Genomic DNA, 20,221 nt, shown 5'->3' with positions numbered 1-20,221 from the left:
TTCGCCATCAAACATCCACGACAGGATATCAATCTTCAGCTTCAACCCCGATGCAGCCATCCTGTCACCACGCTCTCTCTCTGTTTGCCTCTCTGGGTTTATGTGGAGGACAATATTTATTAATGTCATCGTATCCCTTTGCGCTGCTCAGCCAACCGACGAATATTGATGTTGTCGTACGAAAGTTGCCTGATAGCCCGATTTCTGGCGAAAGCAAGATTTTGTCAATCATCTTTTGGCGCAGTACGGTTCAACCGAACCGTACCCCCGGCCAAGTAGCAACTCCCGGCAAAAGTTTCCTTGGGTAACTAGTTTTTCCTCAGCGCCGGCCGGATTGGATTACCGAACCCGGGGTAAGCATGAGGGTTCGCTGGCGATACGTTAAAAAACCACAACCGGTCGGGGTCGGGGGTCTTGCTGGTTTGACGATGTGGATTGGTTAAAAAAGTGGAACACGAAACTAAAATTTCATCACTTCGTCCTGCATTTCGCACCCCGAACATCATCCGGGAAAGACTTTCGTCAGCCTTTCGTTAGAGACGAACTTTCTCAATTTGATGCTGAAAGGATGAAAATATCAAAGTAAAATTACAGCACCCATCCTTCGGTGCGCCTTTGCATTCCTTCGCAAGGCCATTCGGTGAGGGCAGAAGGAACCGGGCGGGAAATGTAATCATAAAAGATTAAGTCAAGCACAAAGTTTGTCTCTGCTGCGGAGGGATAAGTTTTCTTTCGGTGGAAAAGAGTTCGATGCGAGAATTTCATACACATACACACCGCTGAGAGCTAATTGAGAAGACTTCTCAGTGAGGAAAGAAAGGACAACAGAAAAAAAAACAGGAAATGACTTTCGATGCTTACTGACACGCTCTACACGTACGGGTTAAATCGATCGATTGGCAGTGATCCGAGTCGGTGTTGGTTCGTTCGACCATGGTCAGTTAACTTTCTCTCGTTGGACACCTTGTCACGCCGGCGTTCCACAGATGGCGTGTGGAATGAAAATCCCTTTACTCCGGCAAAATTTTTTGAAGTGATCCTTTTTTGTTTGCCCTACATAGGGTTTCTTCCCAAGCTTAGCAATCTGAATCTCAGAGGAATTTCTTTCTAAGGCGACAAGAAGAGTTGAAATATTTTTTGCTCTTCATATAGGATGTTTCTTTCGTAATGCAAACTCCGTAAAAAAACTTATACTCCAAGACCAAGATGGATATTAAGCATAAGTTCTGCAAGAGCAAACCGAAGGGCTTTCCCTTCACAACGTGAGCACCTGCGGATATTAAACTGCTGAAAGAAAATGTTACTTTACCCTATGTTTTTTGGCACATTGGTCCATTTTGTGATGTTTGTTCTATGTACGTAGAATTATTAGGTTGTTTTCATGTTTGCTGATCTTGGACTTTCGATGCTTGAACCTGTTGGAAAAGGAAGCATATTGCTGATGTTAACGAGCTCCCAAAAAACCTATGTGCTCAATTTCCGTTTCTGCGATAGATCGAAGAAAAATTGAACTTTGATGATTGGAGTCTTATATGCAAAAACAAATTGAAAACTGAAAATAAAATCCTATTTAGAAAAAAAAACAAGTTTGCAATAGAAAAGAAATTATACTTGAACATTCAATTTTTTGCATTTGACAATTGAAATCTTTAAAGCTTATCAGACATTGACTAAAGCCATACCAATCCTGTTACAAAAACATGTTTCAATTAAAAACCGAAAATATTTAATGCAGTATGGAATGTATCTCGAACTGCTTACAACTTCTTAGTTTTGCACAAGGGTCGTGCTTAACTTGATTAATTTTTAATGACGAAATGTTAATACTAATGTAAGTTTACATTTCAAATTTCAACTAAATCTACCGTTTTGGCATGGAGAAATAAAAACTAAGCAATCATTTTATCCTACCGTAAATCTCGATATGAGCTTAAACACGCTCACGATTGGCAGGATTTATGTATACAACCCAAAACAAAGCACGCCAAACCTCTTGGCCAATAAAGGTAAGCCAAAAAGGAATCTGTTGAGCAGTCGAATTATTTTCTTTTGGATTATACCTGTAAAGACCATTCCCTTAATCACAACACCCAAGATCGATGCGAGGGCGCATTATGAAATCGCTTCATCGACGATCGTAAACCTCGTTCGGAACAGATTTTTCGTGATTGAATTTCGATTGGCGACTAACAGTGCTGTGGGGAGGTGGAAAAGGTTGCCAGGGATACCTGTCGGCGGTTTGTTTTTTTCCGCTCCCTCAGTACTTTGCCTCTTTGGCTGACCTTCGCTGCAGGCTTTTACAGGTTAAAAATCGTTTCTCACGGAAACATTGTCCGAATTTCATTCCATTCAAACCCTGCCTTGACCCGTGGCCATCGATCCGTGATGGTTGATAAGGATGAGTGAGAAAAACTAACAACATATTTTATCACGCTTCTTTTCATTTTAACCCGGAACGGTTGGAAAAACGAGGTGTTTGATTTATTACTCAAACTGAAAATGTATCCGTTGACCCGGACAAAAAGGCAAAAAAGGCGGTTGAGTGTTAATCCCGGGCTGGTGAAAATGAAACTGTTGTTGTTGCCAAGAAGAAAAAAAGTAATTTGATTACAATAGGATTACACATGTGAAAAACTTTAACAAAGATAAGGTTAGTGATTCCCAAAAATTCTTAAAATGTTAAATCAATGTATAAAGCATTATCTGTGATAATTATTTAGTTTGATGTTTTTCAATCTTTGATTAAAATAAAGATATGCTGACGGCTGCGAATATGTAAAAATTGTGAAATTCAAAAAGATGGTCCATACACATACACAAAAAAACAAAGCAAAAAGTAAAACAAATTTTATAACTGACAGAAAAACAAAGACAAACTTTTTTCGATTTTGTCTAAATAGTTTTGACAAATAGTTAAGAAAAGTAAAAACCAGTAACACACTAATAAGACTTTCAAAAGTTAATGAAAAAATGTGGAAAAATGTGGTTTATGGTAAAGCCATCTACGAAAATCAATCGATAAATTCGTTTGAATGGGTAAAGTTTGTCATTTTCAAACATTTCATGTCCGGTGGGGCAGTCCATTTCAAATGGATTGGATTGATGTTTCCTAAACGTTTGTTCTCATTTGTCTCCCAACAGCATTCCTTCTCCAAAGAACAAGGAGTTAACGACCATCGAAGGTGACAATTGAATAAATTGAACGAACTTTGGTATGAGGGGGCACTAAACTGCCTCCTGGTCAGTTTTGCATAACTTCGCTGATTTATGTCCTAAATGATGCTTTGTTATGATAATCACCCCGTTTTATTATGATCTTCGTGCTAACAAACGAAGGCAAAAACTGGACTGCGTACATTGCATTTATAGATTAATTGAGAATGTTGACCGAATTCCACAGCATAGCTGACAACAGAATTGATTTACGAGTCTTCGGATCTGATACCAAGTATGTGCCTCAAATGGATTACATTCTGTGTTTTTATTGCGCTTCATTTTCTGACATTCTATAAACGTAAACGTGGAAACACTCAATGTGTTCGTTTTCTGTGTGTATGATATCACACAAACACTGCATCCACCTCTATTTCCGATACTGTATATTCGCACCACGAAATTTCTAGTCTTTCACCTTATTTGAATAGAGTCGAATTCCAAAACCTTTGGAGCGCCTTGGCGGTCTTTCACGAACGCCGCCATATCCAATGATTTATCACACTTTGTTGACCACATCTGCAAGCTGTCAATCGGGCACTCTCCTTCAGGCTGTAACTCACCATCAAATATCTCACAGTTCCGTAATTGATACCGTCACGATGGAGTTTCTAGCGCAACACGAAACTCCACCCGATACAAAACTACCATATTTGCATTGGAAATGACGGTATGAATAAAGCAAATATAATTCACTCCCAGCAAAGGGCTAATGGCAGCCGGATACTTCCCGGCATGAAATTAATCCAACGTCCAACGTCGTCAACGTTGATGGCACCTTCCATTCCTTTCCACTTTCCATTACCCCCAGGACGCACTTGAAATCGGCAATGACAACTCTCAACCGGTCAATGCGGACTTCGCGAAGCTAGTGTACTGCACTGGATGATACCAGCGATAGCACGATTCAATTAAATATCTGTCACAGGACGTACCGATACTCTGAACTCCGTGTTTGAGCTCTCCATCCAGATGGACGGAAGCAGCGAATGACCGGAATGATTGATGAATTTCACGGAACCAACAATGTTTGATAAGGCACAGCCACGAGTCCAATATATGATGCTGCAGCCCTTGCACAGTGGGCTGCCTAGCGGAGTATGGCTGTGTCAGTTTTGTGAGTGGAACGTGTTATTATTTGAAAAGGACAAATACATCATTTATCACTTAAAGTCTAATAAACCTACTTGATTTACAAACTACAATTTTAAAATGTTTTTGTACAAAATTAACCACAACAAACATCCCTTCTCATATTTTTTTACGGAAGGTCTCACAATTTCCGAAAATATTCATACTGTACATAAACGGTTTATTTTAGAGTTCAGTATCTCAGATTCAACTTCATTAGTCTGAATAATTCATTGTTTAGATTTTGGTATTCAGGAATCTCTGAATGGGATGTCTAAAATGAGATTCTGGCATGCAGTTTGAAGAATGACAAAGTTAACAGTTCCGAGATTAGTTGGTATATTTGCTTGTCATTGTCCAATTTACATCAAAGAATCTTTGAAGATTCATTTAATGATTTCCAAAAATGTATAATTTTTCTGAGAGTTAAAACTAAATCGTGGTGCATCAGTCCAAGATTTGATTGGTGGCAAACATGGTCTTCCATATTGCACAGAGAATCATGTCGCATCGTAGTGTGGATATTTATTCATGTCAAAATACTAGAGACTCAGTGTTGAGCAATTATTGAAAAATAGCTTTCAAATACCAGATTTTTAAAAGACCTTGATCACTTGTGTAATTGTACTAATACCAGAAGTATTTCTGTCATAAGAAGATTGTTTAATTGTTTAGAAGATTATCAACACCATGTTTACGGTATAGTTCTTCAAAAACATGTATTTATTTAATGCTCCACCCTGATATGATCATGCATCATGTCGCGTAGGATAACTGGATTAAAAGCCTGACGATCAACTTCAACTACCCGTGCACACAATAAAGCCCTGCGACAATGGTGATGCAGTGCGGTTCACCGAATTAAATCACACTTTTGTGTTCATTAAAAACAAATTAAGCTTAAAAACTGTAATCCCAAATGTGATTGCTACCGCAGGCGATGAAACTATAACAATGGGTGAGAAAAATACAACAACAAATCATCCGTGACTAATGTGACATAAAAAGGCAGGCTAATGTGGTTGCGGCCGGATGTGAAATAGTTCATTGCTTGCGTGGATTCCCAGCTTCCAGTGGAACCGCGGGCAGTGTAAATAAGGGAAAAGTGGATGGTTTTATTTCACCTCATCGACCTACGCCTAATGAGCTAATTAGTTTTGTAAATTAAATTAAGTGTTCGCTACAATGCAAAGCGAACAGACCTAATCGCGTGTGCGTTTGGACCCCTTCCAATCGATTGCATTTCCGGCTAACCAGATATTTTTGTGAAGCTTTTCAAGGTACAACAACTCTCACGAATAAACATGACCTAGTTAAGTAAACCTAGTGTGGTCAAATACTGATAACTGATGAACACAAAACATATCATGAACATATGAGATTATAACAATGATAAGCTTTTGTGCGGACTTAACTGAAGATGATAATGAGAAAGTGTTTTCAAAATTTATGAGTGTTATAACGAAAATAATCACAGAAAAACTGCATTACATAAGTCTTAAACAATCAAATATGTTTTTATTTTCTTGACACATACTCTCAATATCGTAAATCTTTTACAGTCATTCAATTGAAATAAAACGGAATAAGTACAATGCAGACAACCCATACCTCAAACCATTGGGATGTTATGCAAAAATGTAAAATCCAAAGGGGTTTGGTGACCAATGAGTTGTTCCTTTTTTTATTTATATTATGTTACATTTATGTTGCAACTTGAAAGGTGCCCAACAAAAATAAACTCTTAATAAACAGTCTTCCCGATATCTTAAAGTATCATGGTGTCGTAAAATTGTGTCAAAACCCCCATTCACTTCTAAGCAACCATGCTCATAAGAATGGGCTTTATGTATGGCTGAAGGAAACATACCAGGCTGTCAGTAGCGATAAACGACAATTTATGGCCTCTCTTCGTTGAGCACGCATTCCAAACGACTGTCTCGTTAGCAAATTCGTCGTCATTTGTAGTGTTCTGCAATTATTATTGCATATTTGGGTGGTTGCCGTAGCAGGATATCTTAAATTGTATAGTTTATTACACCTTTTCTGAACTTTACTTATCTCTGAATGCTTTATATAGAATATCAATAATTTTGGCTGCTTGAACAAGTCATCTTGTTTCTTGCCTACTTCATCATAAATATAGGCAGAAGCATGTCAACAGGTGGTTCATGAAAGCTCCCACCAACATCTATCTTCACTGCTCTCTATATTTGCGAGCAGGAAGTTATGACTATGAAATACGGTACCCTGTTAACACTATTGATTACGACAATAAATAACGACTGTACATTTTAACGATGCACTATGCAAGCAATTGATCAATCAAGTAGCGGTTTCAATTGATGTGTATCATTCAAACCATGTCGTCATGCCACCAAATAGTCAAGTTGCTGCAGAATGTAATATTGTATTGAAGCTTACATTGCTGGTCAACCGGGCTAAGATGGCGTCTTCAAACACCAGGCGTCTCCATCGGCAAGTGAAGGTAGCTGACTGCGTTAACGGAAAGGAAAAACATATAACCATACCAAGTTGGCTTGCCTAATGAAATCAAAAATTTTGAAATAAATAACAACAGCACATTGCAATCGTTCGCGAAGTTGATTTTCTCAGGCCAAAAATAGACGGGGCACGTCCGGCGACGTTTTCAAACTGACATTATTTAGATCACTTTCCTGGAAAAAGAGATCTAAAAAATGTTGAACGTGATCTAAAAGACATATTCATATGTATCCGCAAAAAGTATATAGTAGTACTTCTAATAAGTTCATAGTAATGAACTTCTTTCTGTGTATCATTTCGAAAGCTGAATTATATTTAAAAAAAAACTAAAGTTTTTAAAAAACATCATTTCAAGCGACAAATGACTGCCAACAATGAAACGTTTTTACGTCGAACAAAATAATAAAAAAAATCAATAACCTTCGGCATGTGAATTGAATCTTTACGGTTCAGTTGTGATAGGGGAACATTGCAATATGCTTCCAGTCTTTCAATACGCTTGACTTCCTATACGCAAAAGGAGTGTGTGAATCAAGCCAATCTCGTTCTAATGCCAGCAAATTGTATGGTAGAACGGAATCATATTAGAAATATAAATTGATCCGTGATGAATCGACCGCATGAAACACCCAGACAATTGTGTTGAAAATCTAAGTGATAGAAAATAATAACGCTGAGCTATCTTTCTGTTTATCATTCTCAGAACTACCTAGATAGTGCTTTCGATTGAAAAATGCCCCACTTTAGCTCATTCGATCATCATAGATTGTTGAAATAAGCAACCGTTGGGGTGCAGGAGCCTCGAATGCCACATAATTAGCAGTCCAAGAGCGGTTGCGCAGAAATGATGAGCTATTCTTGAATTCATGCAATCATCAACTACCACTCTACCTCCAAGCGAACACTGCATCGAATTAAACCCCCGGTCGGAAACCCATGATATGCATGAATTTCCTACAACGGTCCGTCTACTTCACAAGTTCCGGAGCAACTCGTCGATCCCTCTGCCGCTCCCCGAAACCACCAATGACCGATGTGAAAAATTGAAATCCCCAGGGTATCCGCAATCGTACATGAAATTATTCGATTTTCCAGCGAAACGGAAATGTTCGGCAGGTTGCGGTGGTGTCCACCATCGGCAGCCGGAAGAGCGGGTTGCCGTCGAGGTAAAAGAGTGCGTGCCCGTAGGACATACCGGTGTTTCCTGCAGAATGGCGGTATGTTTTCCGGCATGCTCCACCACTTGCTGTGCACCAATAATTGGCCTTTAATTGATTTGATTTGTGCTGATGTTTGAACAATTGTGCAAATGAAAATTTCATCCCGCTCCGGAAGCGAAACCCGGTGCGGCCACTGTCGAACCAACTGACAACCTCCCCGGTTGGCCCGGTCCGGATGTGATCGGGTGGAGGCACAATGCACGTACACCTGTCCAAAAGGATGCTCCAGGATATCCCCCGAGGCCTGTTAGCATTGGTGGTTGGACGTTGGATTTACGGTGATGAATTCCTCTATCAGTGTGCCTATCCAGTGGGGCACATGTGAGTACATGCAGCTGCAAAAGATTTATGTGGAATCATTGCACCGAGCGCATTGGAATATTCACGCTGATGGTATGAGGACGACACGCTGAGGTGTGGATCCTATCCTCCGGGGGAAATGTTTGTGGTGCCACAAAATCACTTGCCCTGCATGATGAACATGAGTTCAGCCAAACTGACCACCGTCTCAGGCCCGAAGGTATTTGTATGTTTGTTGTTAAACGTCGCCTCAAGGAATACATGTATAAACTTTTTTAATTTTTCATATTCTTGTTATAAATTTCAAGCAATTTGAAGGCACGTTGCACTTTAAATAAAGCGTTTGAAAATAAATTATAAGTTTGCATAAATATTCCAAAAGATCCACAGATGATGTGTAAAAGATGTATATAATCGATGAAATAACCAAATCGAAAAAATGGAGCTGCTTCTCAAAGAAAACGAGAGACACATAACACATAACATTCCCACGACTTCAATCGAGATGATAAAGGGTAATAAACCGATTCAATACTCTGAAGTAGTAGAAAGTAGTAGGAATTACATTTTTTAAATTGTTCGATGTTTAATTAAAAAAACAATCTTGTATAACTGAATGACATTAGCATCAACTTTTCTTTTTTTTTCTTAAATCAAACAAAAGTTTTACTATTTATTGTAAATACAGCAAAAGCTTATTTTTAAATGTTAGTAAAAAATTGAAAACGTCTTCTGAAGGATCATTTAATTCAATCAAATTTCAAGAAACTTTGCAGCGCATGGATAAGTATAATGAGACGCTGAATAAACCGGTCAATTCATCCAAACAACACGATTCATTGCAAAGATTAGTCTTTGTCCAGTGAACAGAAAAGCTTTCGCTGCATTCAGCCAACACGACGCTTGGGAAGAATCATGGCATGGATTACATTTCTTTCGTTAATTGATTGACGGATCAGCTCGCTGGTGGCATCCGATCCGCCTCGTTGAAGCTCAACATAATCCCAAAGGAAAATGTTATTAACTCCGCATGGCGAAAAAAGGGCCTTCGCTACGGTTACAAATTGTGCAATTAGGATCCAATTATAAGGCAACAAAAGTGATTGATATCATGATTACTCCGACGTTCAGACGATGAACCAAACACGCACAAGTAAAGCACAAAAACATAGAGGGAGAGAGAATTGCCAATAATTCCGGGAATGTGTTTGACAAAATAGTTATTGAAAATGTGCGTAGTTCTGTACTGTTTGGGAGTTCTTTGTCCTTATGTGTGGTAAAATTAGTTCCAGCTGAATGTAAAAACTGGGAAAGAAAAGCTGAAATTATCTTCAAACAACAACCAAAAAATAATTACTGATCAAACTGTTGGTTCCTTCATTGTCACTTCTTGTTTCCTAGACTGATACTAGCAAACCAATCAGCTTTCCGTAACCCCAACAGAGCCCGAAAAGGTATCGGATCAGCAGAAAAAAGAAAACCACAAGTTCCACAATAGGAGGGAAAAGTCCAATGGTTTACAAAATCCTTGTGCAATGCAATCCTTGGAATTAAGTAGCATTCCTAAAAGCGGCGTGTTCCCCAAACCGCAAGCCCAAACCCGTTGGGCTATTTCAGATTCAAAGCAAACACCATTGCTCCTTCGCTTCCGTGTGGAATGACGGAAGCGGAAATTGAACACAAATGGAAGCAGGAAACAATGCCGGAAAATGATGAAAGCTCATCCAACCGTACGAGGCACGTCCGTGGAAGCGGCCGAGTCATTGTCTAGCCTTTTGCCGAGCTTGCGATATTGTACCGCTGCGCTGGAGTTGACCTCGATTCAAACCGGAACAAAATGGCCAAGCTTACCAGCGGATGCGGCTCGAAGCGGAGGCTAAATTGGTTCTAGGAAGTGCACGATAATCATGAAACCCTAGTTTAACCTGGAACCCACGGCTGGGGATTGTTACTTCAAGTGAAAAACCCCATTCGTTTATAAGATCGATTGATGTCGTAATATTACAGCAAATTGTGATTTTGTTTTTAGTTTTATTTATTCGACAGTATGCATTTTTGTTGCAACTGTTGTGAACCGCTTTAAGTCTTTTGAAATTTTCCGGAAGCCATAAGATCTGAATTTATGAGAGTGAAATGAGAGTTTAGCTTATTGAAGTTTCGTATATTTCACTTCACTAAATGGTACAAAAGCTTTCAGCAATCAAACACGTAAAATCATTCACAAACTCAAAAAAATAAATAACATAGCTTGTGGTTTAATGGATATCTAAAAAAGTCTCTTTAGTTATACATTGCCTTGAAAGCGCTATGTCAACAGCATTTTATAAACTTGATTACTGTCAACTATAATATCAACGTCCTAGAACAGTTGAACGGATAATTTTATCCTGACTTCTGTAGAATACTTTAGAGGGTAAAAGTTACTTCTCTGCTATTCCGATATGCCGCAAAAAAAGCATGGAAAATGCACACTCACGACGTCTTGCACTATTTTATCATCTGCACTGGAATCATCCCTTTTTTTCCTTGTTGCTTGTTGCTTCCACTACTCGAAATGGATTTCAGATCCAATCCCAGTAAAACGGGTTTCGTGGTAATTGACAAACAGGGAATCAGTGGACGTATTTTTCTCGTCCTCTCACTGCTTCAATGTTGGAAAGTGCTCTTGCGACCGAACGTGCTTAAGTGGAAATGCAATTGTGCAGATGAAAAGAATCTAAAATCATACTTAAATTGACTTTGTTCTTGAAACAAAGTTGATAAAAATCACGCTTCACGTTGAAATACTCACTTTCAATAAAGTTATAATGATAAGTCAGCAACGAAATTGTCATGTTTTACTTAATTTTTTTTATTATTCACTTTTATTTTATTATATTAAAAAAAAATATTTCTATGGCAGTAATAAAAACGTTAAAAAAAGAAGAAAAACTTGTAGGAAGAGGACGATGTTCAGTGCAGCAAAACTCATTTGTAACAAAAACACCAATCGATAGCAATCTGCTTGCGTGCAATTTGATTCATTCCATTGAGCCGGATGGTTATGACACTATTTCCATTCCGGCTTAGGTCAGATTTATAAATCAATTAATCTCATATGTGCTCACTCGTTAATAACTGCAAGTGGTGGCTACCCAGGGACACCGTCCCATCATCACACTGAAGCCGTCTGTTGCATGTGGGAAATGACGTTTGCCACATGCCATGGTGGAAAATAGCAAATATGCCAGCGAGCTCTGGCCATCGAACATAGCCAATGCGATGTTTATGTGACTGTGAGCTTCCCGGTGTGCCCGGCCAGCTGCAGTTGGTAACGTTGCAGCAAAACCGGATGGGAAAGTTAATGATATGGAAAACGATGTGCTTGAAATTAAGCTAGGGCAGCTGAAACTAATGCAATTGCAATTGGGACGCGCAAATTGGAATTTGCACAACGGTCAACGGTAATTAATGTGATCATGGTGAGGTGCCGAGCGCGCTTGCCGGAAAACATGCCATCAGTCCAGCGTCATCCAATACAGATCGGTTTCGTCTGAATTGGATTTTCATCTGGTTTAAAAAATTTTTCCAAAGCAAAAAAGTTTATAAATTTCCAATCACACTTATAAAAAAATTGCAAATGGAAAACTGATCCAGTGTACAGAAAATATCAATCGATAAAAAAAAAAATAAATTACAGCTTCTGCATAAGCTCACGAAGCTGACGGTACATGCTGCAATGGCTGCAATTATCCACCGAGAGAACATCAAAGCACAATTTTTGAATTTTTTCTTTGATAAAACAACATTAGCTTACCACCGGAAACCAAAACTAATCGAGAATTAAACTAAAAGTAGTGTGATTTCACATGTCATGTTATTAGCTTTTTTCATAACATCAAGTGCAATCATTTAACAACTTTCGAGCTGTCTTAAAATAACTAAGTACAAAAAAAATAAGCCTTATTTGATAATTAAACTTATTGAACTGAGAGACAGACATTATGTATGCTCGAGAATAAGAAGCAACTTTATTTCAAGTTCCTCTTGCCAAAAATGTATGGTGTTTCCATGAAACACCAAAACTGTGAAGATAAGAACTAGTATTGAGGTTGTGTTCGATGAAATAGTAGACCTAGAACATCACACCAGAGAGTTCTGATTATCACCAAACGGCCAGAGAGAAGTCCATTTTCAAATATTGGTTAGCCCATGGAACCCCGGACGGTATCCGTAACGTGAAGCCATATACAATCTACTTCACGATGGACGAGTCCACTAGCCTCGAGCACGGGAGTGATTTTTACGGACACAAAAAACTTAAAAGTGCTCTTTGCCGACGGTGATGATGATGCTGTAAAACAAAAGTTTTGAGCCATAAGATAAACACCATAGGCCACCACCAGCTGAGCATTATGTATCCTGCCCGAATACTTCATCCCCGTGCTTCCGCTGTGCTATCGCCGAGTGATGAAACTTTGCCTATAACCGTATGAGTCTCACATGTCTGTCGCTTCGCATACATGTTTCGTTTAAGCTGGTTAATGGCAGGCCATGAAAGCAGGAAGTTTTTATTTCCTACACCCTCACCTAAGGGCGAGCTGAAAGGTTTCAGAGTGGATATCACTTTTGACATGGTCGATATAACACACTTCCATCGATAACACACGCACCTAGGCGTGTGGACGCGGCCGACGGGGGTTGTTCCATGCGAACGGAGATTAAAAGTTTATCGCATTATCCTTCAAACAGAAGCTGTCGAATTTTCGCTTTCAGTTGTGGGTTGCTTTGTTGAACGTTCCAACGATGGAGGATCGTCGAAGTTAATATAATTTTCATCTCGAACCTGGCTTAATGGCCTATTTATAGAAGAAATTGTAGTGATTCATTTTTTTATTATTCATTTTCTTTAGTAGAAAAGTGTATCTACATTACCTACTAGTTGACGTTATTATTAATAAGCCACGTTCGAAATCATAAGTTTAAATCAATCTAAACTTAGAAAACGAAAGTGAAAACCAACGATATCGAAGAACAAATCACATAAACGTATTGCTAAATCGAATACGTGCTATCTAACCGTGGCGTTGGGCACGTAAAGTAAACATCACGAGCTTTAAATAAGCCCCCAACACTGACCTTCAGACGGAATCGTATTCAACCAGAAACAATTATAAGATAATAAATGATTCCTTAATCAATGAAATCATGTCAAATTTATGCTCTTCTTATTCTCAATACCGCTGGGTTTTACATATATGCTGATTGATTATTCAAATCGGCTTTCGGATTACGTCACCAAAATCTGCAAGATTAACAATCGTGATCGTTAAACACAGAGTACATGGTAATTAGCATAAACTTCCTTTCGGTAATCTAAACCATGGATGCTGTGGTATGGTGGGGTTTTGAACAAACACAAATTTGAAAGTCAAAACATTGGGCATGATATTTTAGGCCTTAAAGCGATTGTGGCATTACATGTTGCCGAAAAAATAGTAATTCTTGTTGTTTATACAGGCTTTGTTGTTCAAGAATAATCTGTTGGCCTTTACGCTCTCAGCAGTCACCTTTCGGTATCACACTTGGGGTTCCAAAAATAAACGATCCATATCCCAAAAGACGATGTAATATTGACTGGAGAAGGCGAAAAGCCATGGATGGAATTTATCCTACCGGGGCCTGATGTGTGAAATGTAATACAAACCTGTTAAATGGATTTCAACATAGGGCTTAATCATCCCTGCAAAAGTAGACAAGTAAAGTAATAAACGATTTTTTCCACTATTTTTATTGGTCACGATTGATTTGCTCCATCTTTTTTTTTTGTTGTATCACTTTAATTAATCGTATATATAAAAATAAATCAAGAGAAAATGTTATCGTTCAGCAAGACTTAAACTTGGGCACCGGTAAGCCAATGCTCACTTCCTTGTACATATATTCATATTATTCAATGGTGGCAGAGTATCATTTCCATTTTTAGAGTTCATAAGGCATCAAAATTCCCATGCTCTACTTTCGTCTCCTATTCTTTACTCAATCGTTCGCACACTTCACGCTGGTTGATTGTGTTTCGAAACACAATCGAACGTAATTGTATGCACATGTATTGTATTGTATAAAATAGCGGTTTGATGGGTTTAGGATTTTCTTTTTCTTTTCTTCTAGTTGTTTGTGATTTAGTTTAAGCTTTGCCTTTTGCCTCCGGTAAGTTTCTCTCATTCGTTCTACCATAAATTGAGACTGTCTTGATCTTTCCTACTTACACCGAGCTGACACCGTTTTAAAAATGGACAAATTTGCTCTAGGACAGTTTTATTACACCTCCCCTATTTTCAATGCTACATATGCATCGAACTTAAGTAAAGCGATTTTTGTAGTGAAATGTGTAAAACATTTCAATGTCATTGGATTCGACGTCAGGCTACAAGTCATAACACAAAATATGTATTTTTCCTACCATTCACCATTTTAGAAAGCATTTCTCACCCTAAAATTATTGATTTGGTATGGGTATGACAACGAAAGCGTGGAATATGCACGTTGCTTCTATGTTTTTCCTAGCGTATTTCTTCTTTTAAATTGGCTGTAAATTTCTCACCATGTTCGATAGGTTTCCATAACCACTGACGCTTATATTAAGGTAATTTTGACATGGTTCCGCAATCTGATTGTTTCATTGACAATTTGCCGTTTTTATCTTGACAAATGTACTGAACTGTAAAACATAATTTAAGAATGTTACTCAAAAAATGGATTGCATTACATGCTCGAATAATAATTTCTCTTCCTGATCCTATCACTTCGTACTTCTCTTTTCCATTTTAATTATTTCGTTTAGTTACGTTTCATCTATCGCATTTGAACCTCCACGTTCGCTAATTGCACGCGCTTCGAATCGTTTGACTAACGTTGCTTAATCGGAGCTGAGATAAGACTGACAACCATCGCCCTCGTTACCATCTAAACGGGATTTTCACCATCTGCCTTTTAAACTATTTACACCGGCGTTTCAACGTGGTATGTCAGCTTGGCTGTGTGTAAAGATGATGTGCGATCGATGGTTTGGCATGCCCAACTAAACGTTCACCTAGAAAAACACCACGATAAAAATGACGCTAAGATCCTCCAGATTACCAACACACTCAACGTTGGTAGGATTGGACTCGGAAGGCTACTGGCGCTGTTTGAATCGGAGGCATACAGTTCTGCATGAGGAATAAAATGAAGAAATAATATGAGCATGGGTTTATATTTTCAAGCTGATTTTGAACGTTACCTAAAGACTTGAAGGAAACTAATATCATAAAACCAAATATTTTGAAATAAACAAAAATCTTCGAAAACTTAAATCATTAACTGTTGGTACATAGCATAACTATTAAAAGTAAAAAGGACAGAATTAATTTGATCTTTTCTGTATTAAACTTATAATTGACTTTATTTTAAAGCTCTTCAGAGTTTTTTTATAGTATGGAAACACTCTTTAATGTTCACAAACTACTATCAGCTGATACAACTAACTTAAGGCTCTTGTTTGACAGGTTCGGTGATTATTGCTAGGCTACAGCCAGCCCGAAGATAAGTGATAATATGAAAAACTTAGTGATAATATTTTTAAATACATCAATTATGTAACCGATACCCGTTGTCTCTCTGCTGGTGGCAGGAACTACAGTCGGACTGTCGGGATCTAGAATCAATATGGGAAATTTTCAAAAGATTTTTCCAAATAATTTAATTAGTATTTGAGCTCTTTTGTGCACTAAGCAACACTCATGAAAGCTTATCATACGAGCATTATTATTTTTGCGATAGTTGATATGTTGTTACATTTTTTGTTACATTTATGTAAACGACTTGAGGTACAAAAGTTGTATAATGCAGAAGTGAGAAGTCATTAGTGCGTTGTCTAGCAAAATGAAATATTTGATCGACAAAGTTCATTTCACGACAAAAACAGTAAATCAATCGATCATTCTGAGAAAAGAAACGTTACAAACGAAGTGAAACTAACGCAGCACCAACTTATTTTAACACAAGATGGAAAGAAACCATAATTTCCTCAACAATGATTTAGCTTCCATTTGTGCTTACCCTTCTTTTGTAAGTTTTCCGGTGCCGCTTGCAACATTTGCACCGTAGTAGTAGTTGCTACCGTGGTGGTTGTGGTTTTGAGGTGCGATTCTGGAAGCGGTTTATATTTAGTTTTAATATCAGGCGCTTTAAAGGAAAATGAAATAGTTAGATCAGAGTGAAGTAGAGAGAAGAAATATAGAGGAATATGTTAAACGATAGTACATGCTTTGTATTTACAATGAGAAATTGTTTTTTTTTTTATGGCGTGTGAGAAGAAACGAAGGAATGTGATGTTAAAGATAAAGTGTTTAATAAACAGATTCCTAAAGGCATACGAACTTAGAGAGTGTTCAAATGATATGTATTTTTACTGCCAGGTATTTTTAAATGACTAATTAACCGCTTTTTAAAATATAACAAATAAATTTACACAATTTCCAATTGCTTAGACAAATGTACAGATTACGTAAAGCTTCAAAGTGCATAAAAAAGATTCATAGTACTACTATTAAGAACCAATCCTTATAAACACCAAAGGGATGGATGGGAATGATCATAACAAACGATAATTATTTCTTATGTTTTTGGAATATTATTTGCTATTTAGTTTAGAACAAAGAAACGATGAGCGGGTGGAAAGATTGTTTCCCCATTCCATAGCTATCTGATTATTACACTCATTATCCGCCCGAAAGCCCTTACAGCAAAGGCTCCTTTTATAATGGCTCTATTTGTTTATCATCGTGCAAACGGAACTCTGGAGAGCAAAATATAAATATAAACTCATCTTCCCGATTTAATGAAGCTAGACACAGCCGACGAATGGCTTGGAAACAGCTCTAGCCGATGGATGATTGAGACGAAAGTTTTTCCCAGAACGTTGCTGCTCTTGACCGAAGATCTCATTATCTTAATTAGTCCCATTTTCTCGTTATCATCTTTTGCGCTCAATCACCAGCGCATTCCTTTCGCACAAACCTGCTGCAGCAGCATTTGAAGTGCATTGTTTGATTGTTTCTTTCCGTTCGCTCGCCAAGTGGTCGTTTTCTTTATTTTCCACTGCGCAGAAATCCAACGATAATCGTCCGAAACAGTTGTCTTTGAACAACAGAAAGCTTAACGAAGCGCTTGTGGAACACTTATACGGTAATTTCATATCGCAAACAACAATCATTCAATTACTGGAGCATTCGCGACGCAACAGGTGGTCGGTTTTCATGGAAATTATCTCGTCTTCCCCCAGCATAGAATAATCTACCATGACTAAACCATTATAGCTGAGTTCGCTGAGAAACCTTTAACCTCATTAAACATGAGTATGGAAGTAACAGAGCTCGATGATAAGAAATGTGTTGAAAGTATGAAAGCAAGAAAAGAAGGCTATTTATGCATACTACATTGGAAGACTTTAACATAATTGCATTCTGCATCATGCATACAAATATAATACTATTTTTTTACATAAATTTATTGAAAAAGGACATGGAAGCTTTCCTGATGAAATAAAAAAAACTGTTTCAATGTAAAAAATGTTACAATGTAAAATCAACAACAGTATTTCGATGGGGTTTTTTTTACAAAGAATGTACTAATTATATTCAAGAAAACTAAAATAGCTCATTGATTGAAGAGGTTTTAAGCATCTCTATCTCTAAACCTTCAACAGCACACTTACGGATCAATCAATTAATGTTGAATGATTTAACACGTACGTACGTCATGTGCGCGACCGAGTTTCCTAATCATACCGAAAACAGACAATCAAGTCTCCTCTGCAGATGCATCGTAGGAAATCATTAAGTCTCGTCATGTTAAGCTAGACTCCTAAACGTTTGACATGATAGTCTACATATACAGCTGATTGAGCCAAAACAGGACAAACCGGGATGTTTCTCAGGGCTACCATCGTCTTGTGTGCTGCTGAAGAGGTTTCATCAGCGATCAAAACAGATTCATTCGTGGATAAACATTCTCTACCGTAGGTCTCCAACAAAGGGAATACTTGCGACACCGCACACCGGAATTATCAACTGCGACATCTCAATTAATCATGCTCGCCTGCTTCGCAATGTCCTACATCTTGATCTACCGAAAAGAAATCGATGCATCCTGAAGCACACGGCCAGGACGTCTGTTCTTGCTGCCACACGCGAATCCACTCTATACCACACGTCAGTGAAATGTCAAGAGTGTTTCGAAAAGGTGTCCCGAACGGTGCCTCGGTTAAATTCATCCGCCCAACCACGGTTGCCAAGGGAACCCTGTCCATCACCTGCGTGTGATGCGGAACACAAGGTTCGACGCGAACGGCATTAGCGTTGATAAATGGCTTTTTCCGGGACGCTGAAATACACGCATCACATCAGGACCGCGTTCCTTCGGGAGAAGTCAAGTCATGTTCGGTTCAGGTCTGTGCAGCAAGGCGTTAGGGGTTCAAATTTTCCCCACTTGGACATGCGACGAAGAACGGGAAGGGCTGATGTTGTTTGTGATGGAGAACAAGAGGCCAACCCATACGTCGATACGGACGCGATCCCTTTGACCGATGAGCTAATTTGACAGACTGTCCGGTGTTCCGGGCTACGGCCGAAAGTGGACACCGCACGTCTTCACCTCCGCCAGAGAGCAAAGAAAAACATACCCCCACCGTGGTTGTCGAGCACGTGTCAAGGAAGGAGCAGGGATGCTCAATCAGGCCCAGGCCTTCCATGCTTCCATGTATCAGGTGTCTACGTTCGTTAGTCGCGAGGTCGCTCGGTCGGATAAATTGAAATCCGATAAGTGACGTGTGCGTATGGCATCGTCAACGGTGACATCGCATTCGTCGACGTTGTCTGGCAGCATTTCCTTGTCTGATGTTATGCTTTATGCCAATCCCGGACTAGGTACTGTTGGCAGGAAGTTAAAAGTTCCTCGAACTTCATCGAGTTCTTCAGCAAAGATAGCATTTAATAATTATAAGGACATTTACCAGCGATATTTCACTCTTTCAATCTTTCAAAAAATCATTTTCTACATTTCTCCTAGTATCAGAGATTTTCTCGAAATGTGTATTTCAATTACTTCTACACGTTATGCACTAACGTACAAAATAGTTAACCATAAATGTTTTCTGCTAAGCATGGAATGCAAAATATGTTTCTGAAATATTTTTTCTAATGGTTGCACATTTAACTTAGCATAAAATTGGCTCAACCATTGGTATTTTGCTGCCACGAACATGAGGCACGATAGAAAGACCTTAATGACAGCCTGTCAAGTTACGCTGATGGGGCACCATATCAGTCAATTAGCTGCAATTGACGTCAGGGTAGTCTGTCCTTCCGCTTTTCGCACTGCTCCGGCCAACGCTGTGAGTGACAGATGCTATATCATGTTGCAGGCTCCACTTAGAGGCTTCTATCGATACACTGTTGGTTTTATAAAAAAAACAAGAAGCTTTTATAGCCGTTGCAGTTTTTGTTTTCGATGAACATTATTCAAACATTCCACTTTAGTAGTAGTATGTTATAATCATTAGCAGTTTATTCACTTCTTTTAATCATCTTTCATTATCTTCATATTGACTGTGATTAAGAATGATACAGATTATTCCTTAGTTTACTTAATCTAGTTTTTTCATAGTATACTTAAAATCATAATAAAGAATGCGAGTCAAACAAGCAAAGTTTCTGGTGACACTTTTTTAATTTAAACTTTTATCTTCTACTTTAAACTGTTCTTTTTTCATTTGCTTGTCTGAAGTAAGTAATTAAGCAACGATCTAAAATCAGCTTAATGGAGAACAGAGT

General features: G+C 38.4%; 1 protein-coding gene across 1 annotated transcript in view; it reads right to left on the bottom strand.

Annotated features, from left to right (window-relative positions):
• Window positions 1-14,164: 14,164 nt before the first annotated feature.
• Window positions 14,165-20,221, bottom strand: part of LOC131271544 (uncharacterized) — a 60,830-nt gene continuing 54,773 nt past the window's right edge. The window contains exons 6-7 of the mRNA XM_058273004.1: window positions 16,449-16,574; window positions 14,165-15,559 (exon numbers count right to left, since the gene is read on the bottom strand). Coding sequence (XP_058128987.1) covers window positions 15,438-15,559; window positions 16,449-16,574 — 248 coding nt within the window. The 3' untranslated portion in view covers window positions 14,165-15,437. The remainder of the gene's footprint in view (window positions 15,560-16,448; window positions 16,575-20,221) is intronic.

This window comes from Anopheles coustani, chromosome 3, assembly GCF_943734705.1.
Source record: "Anopheles coustani chromosome 3, idAnoCousDA_361_x.2, whole genome shotgun sequence".
Lineage (NCBI taxonomy): Eukaryota > Metazoa > Arthropoda > Insecta > Diptera > Culicidae > Anopheles > Anopheles coustani.
Note: the sequence above shows the minus strand (reverse complement) of the source record. Positions and strands in the feature narration are given on the sequence as shown.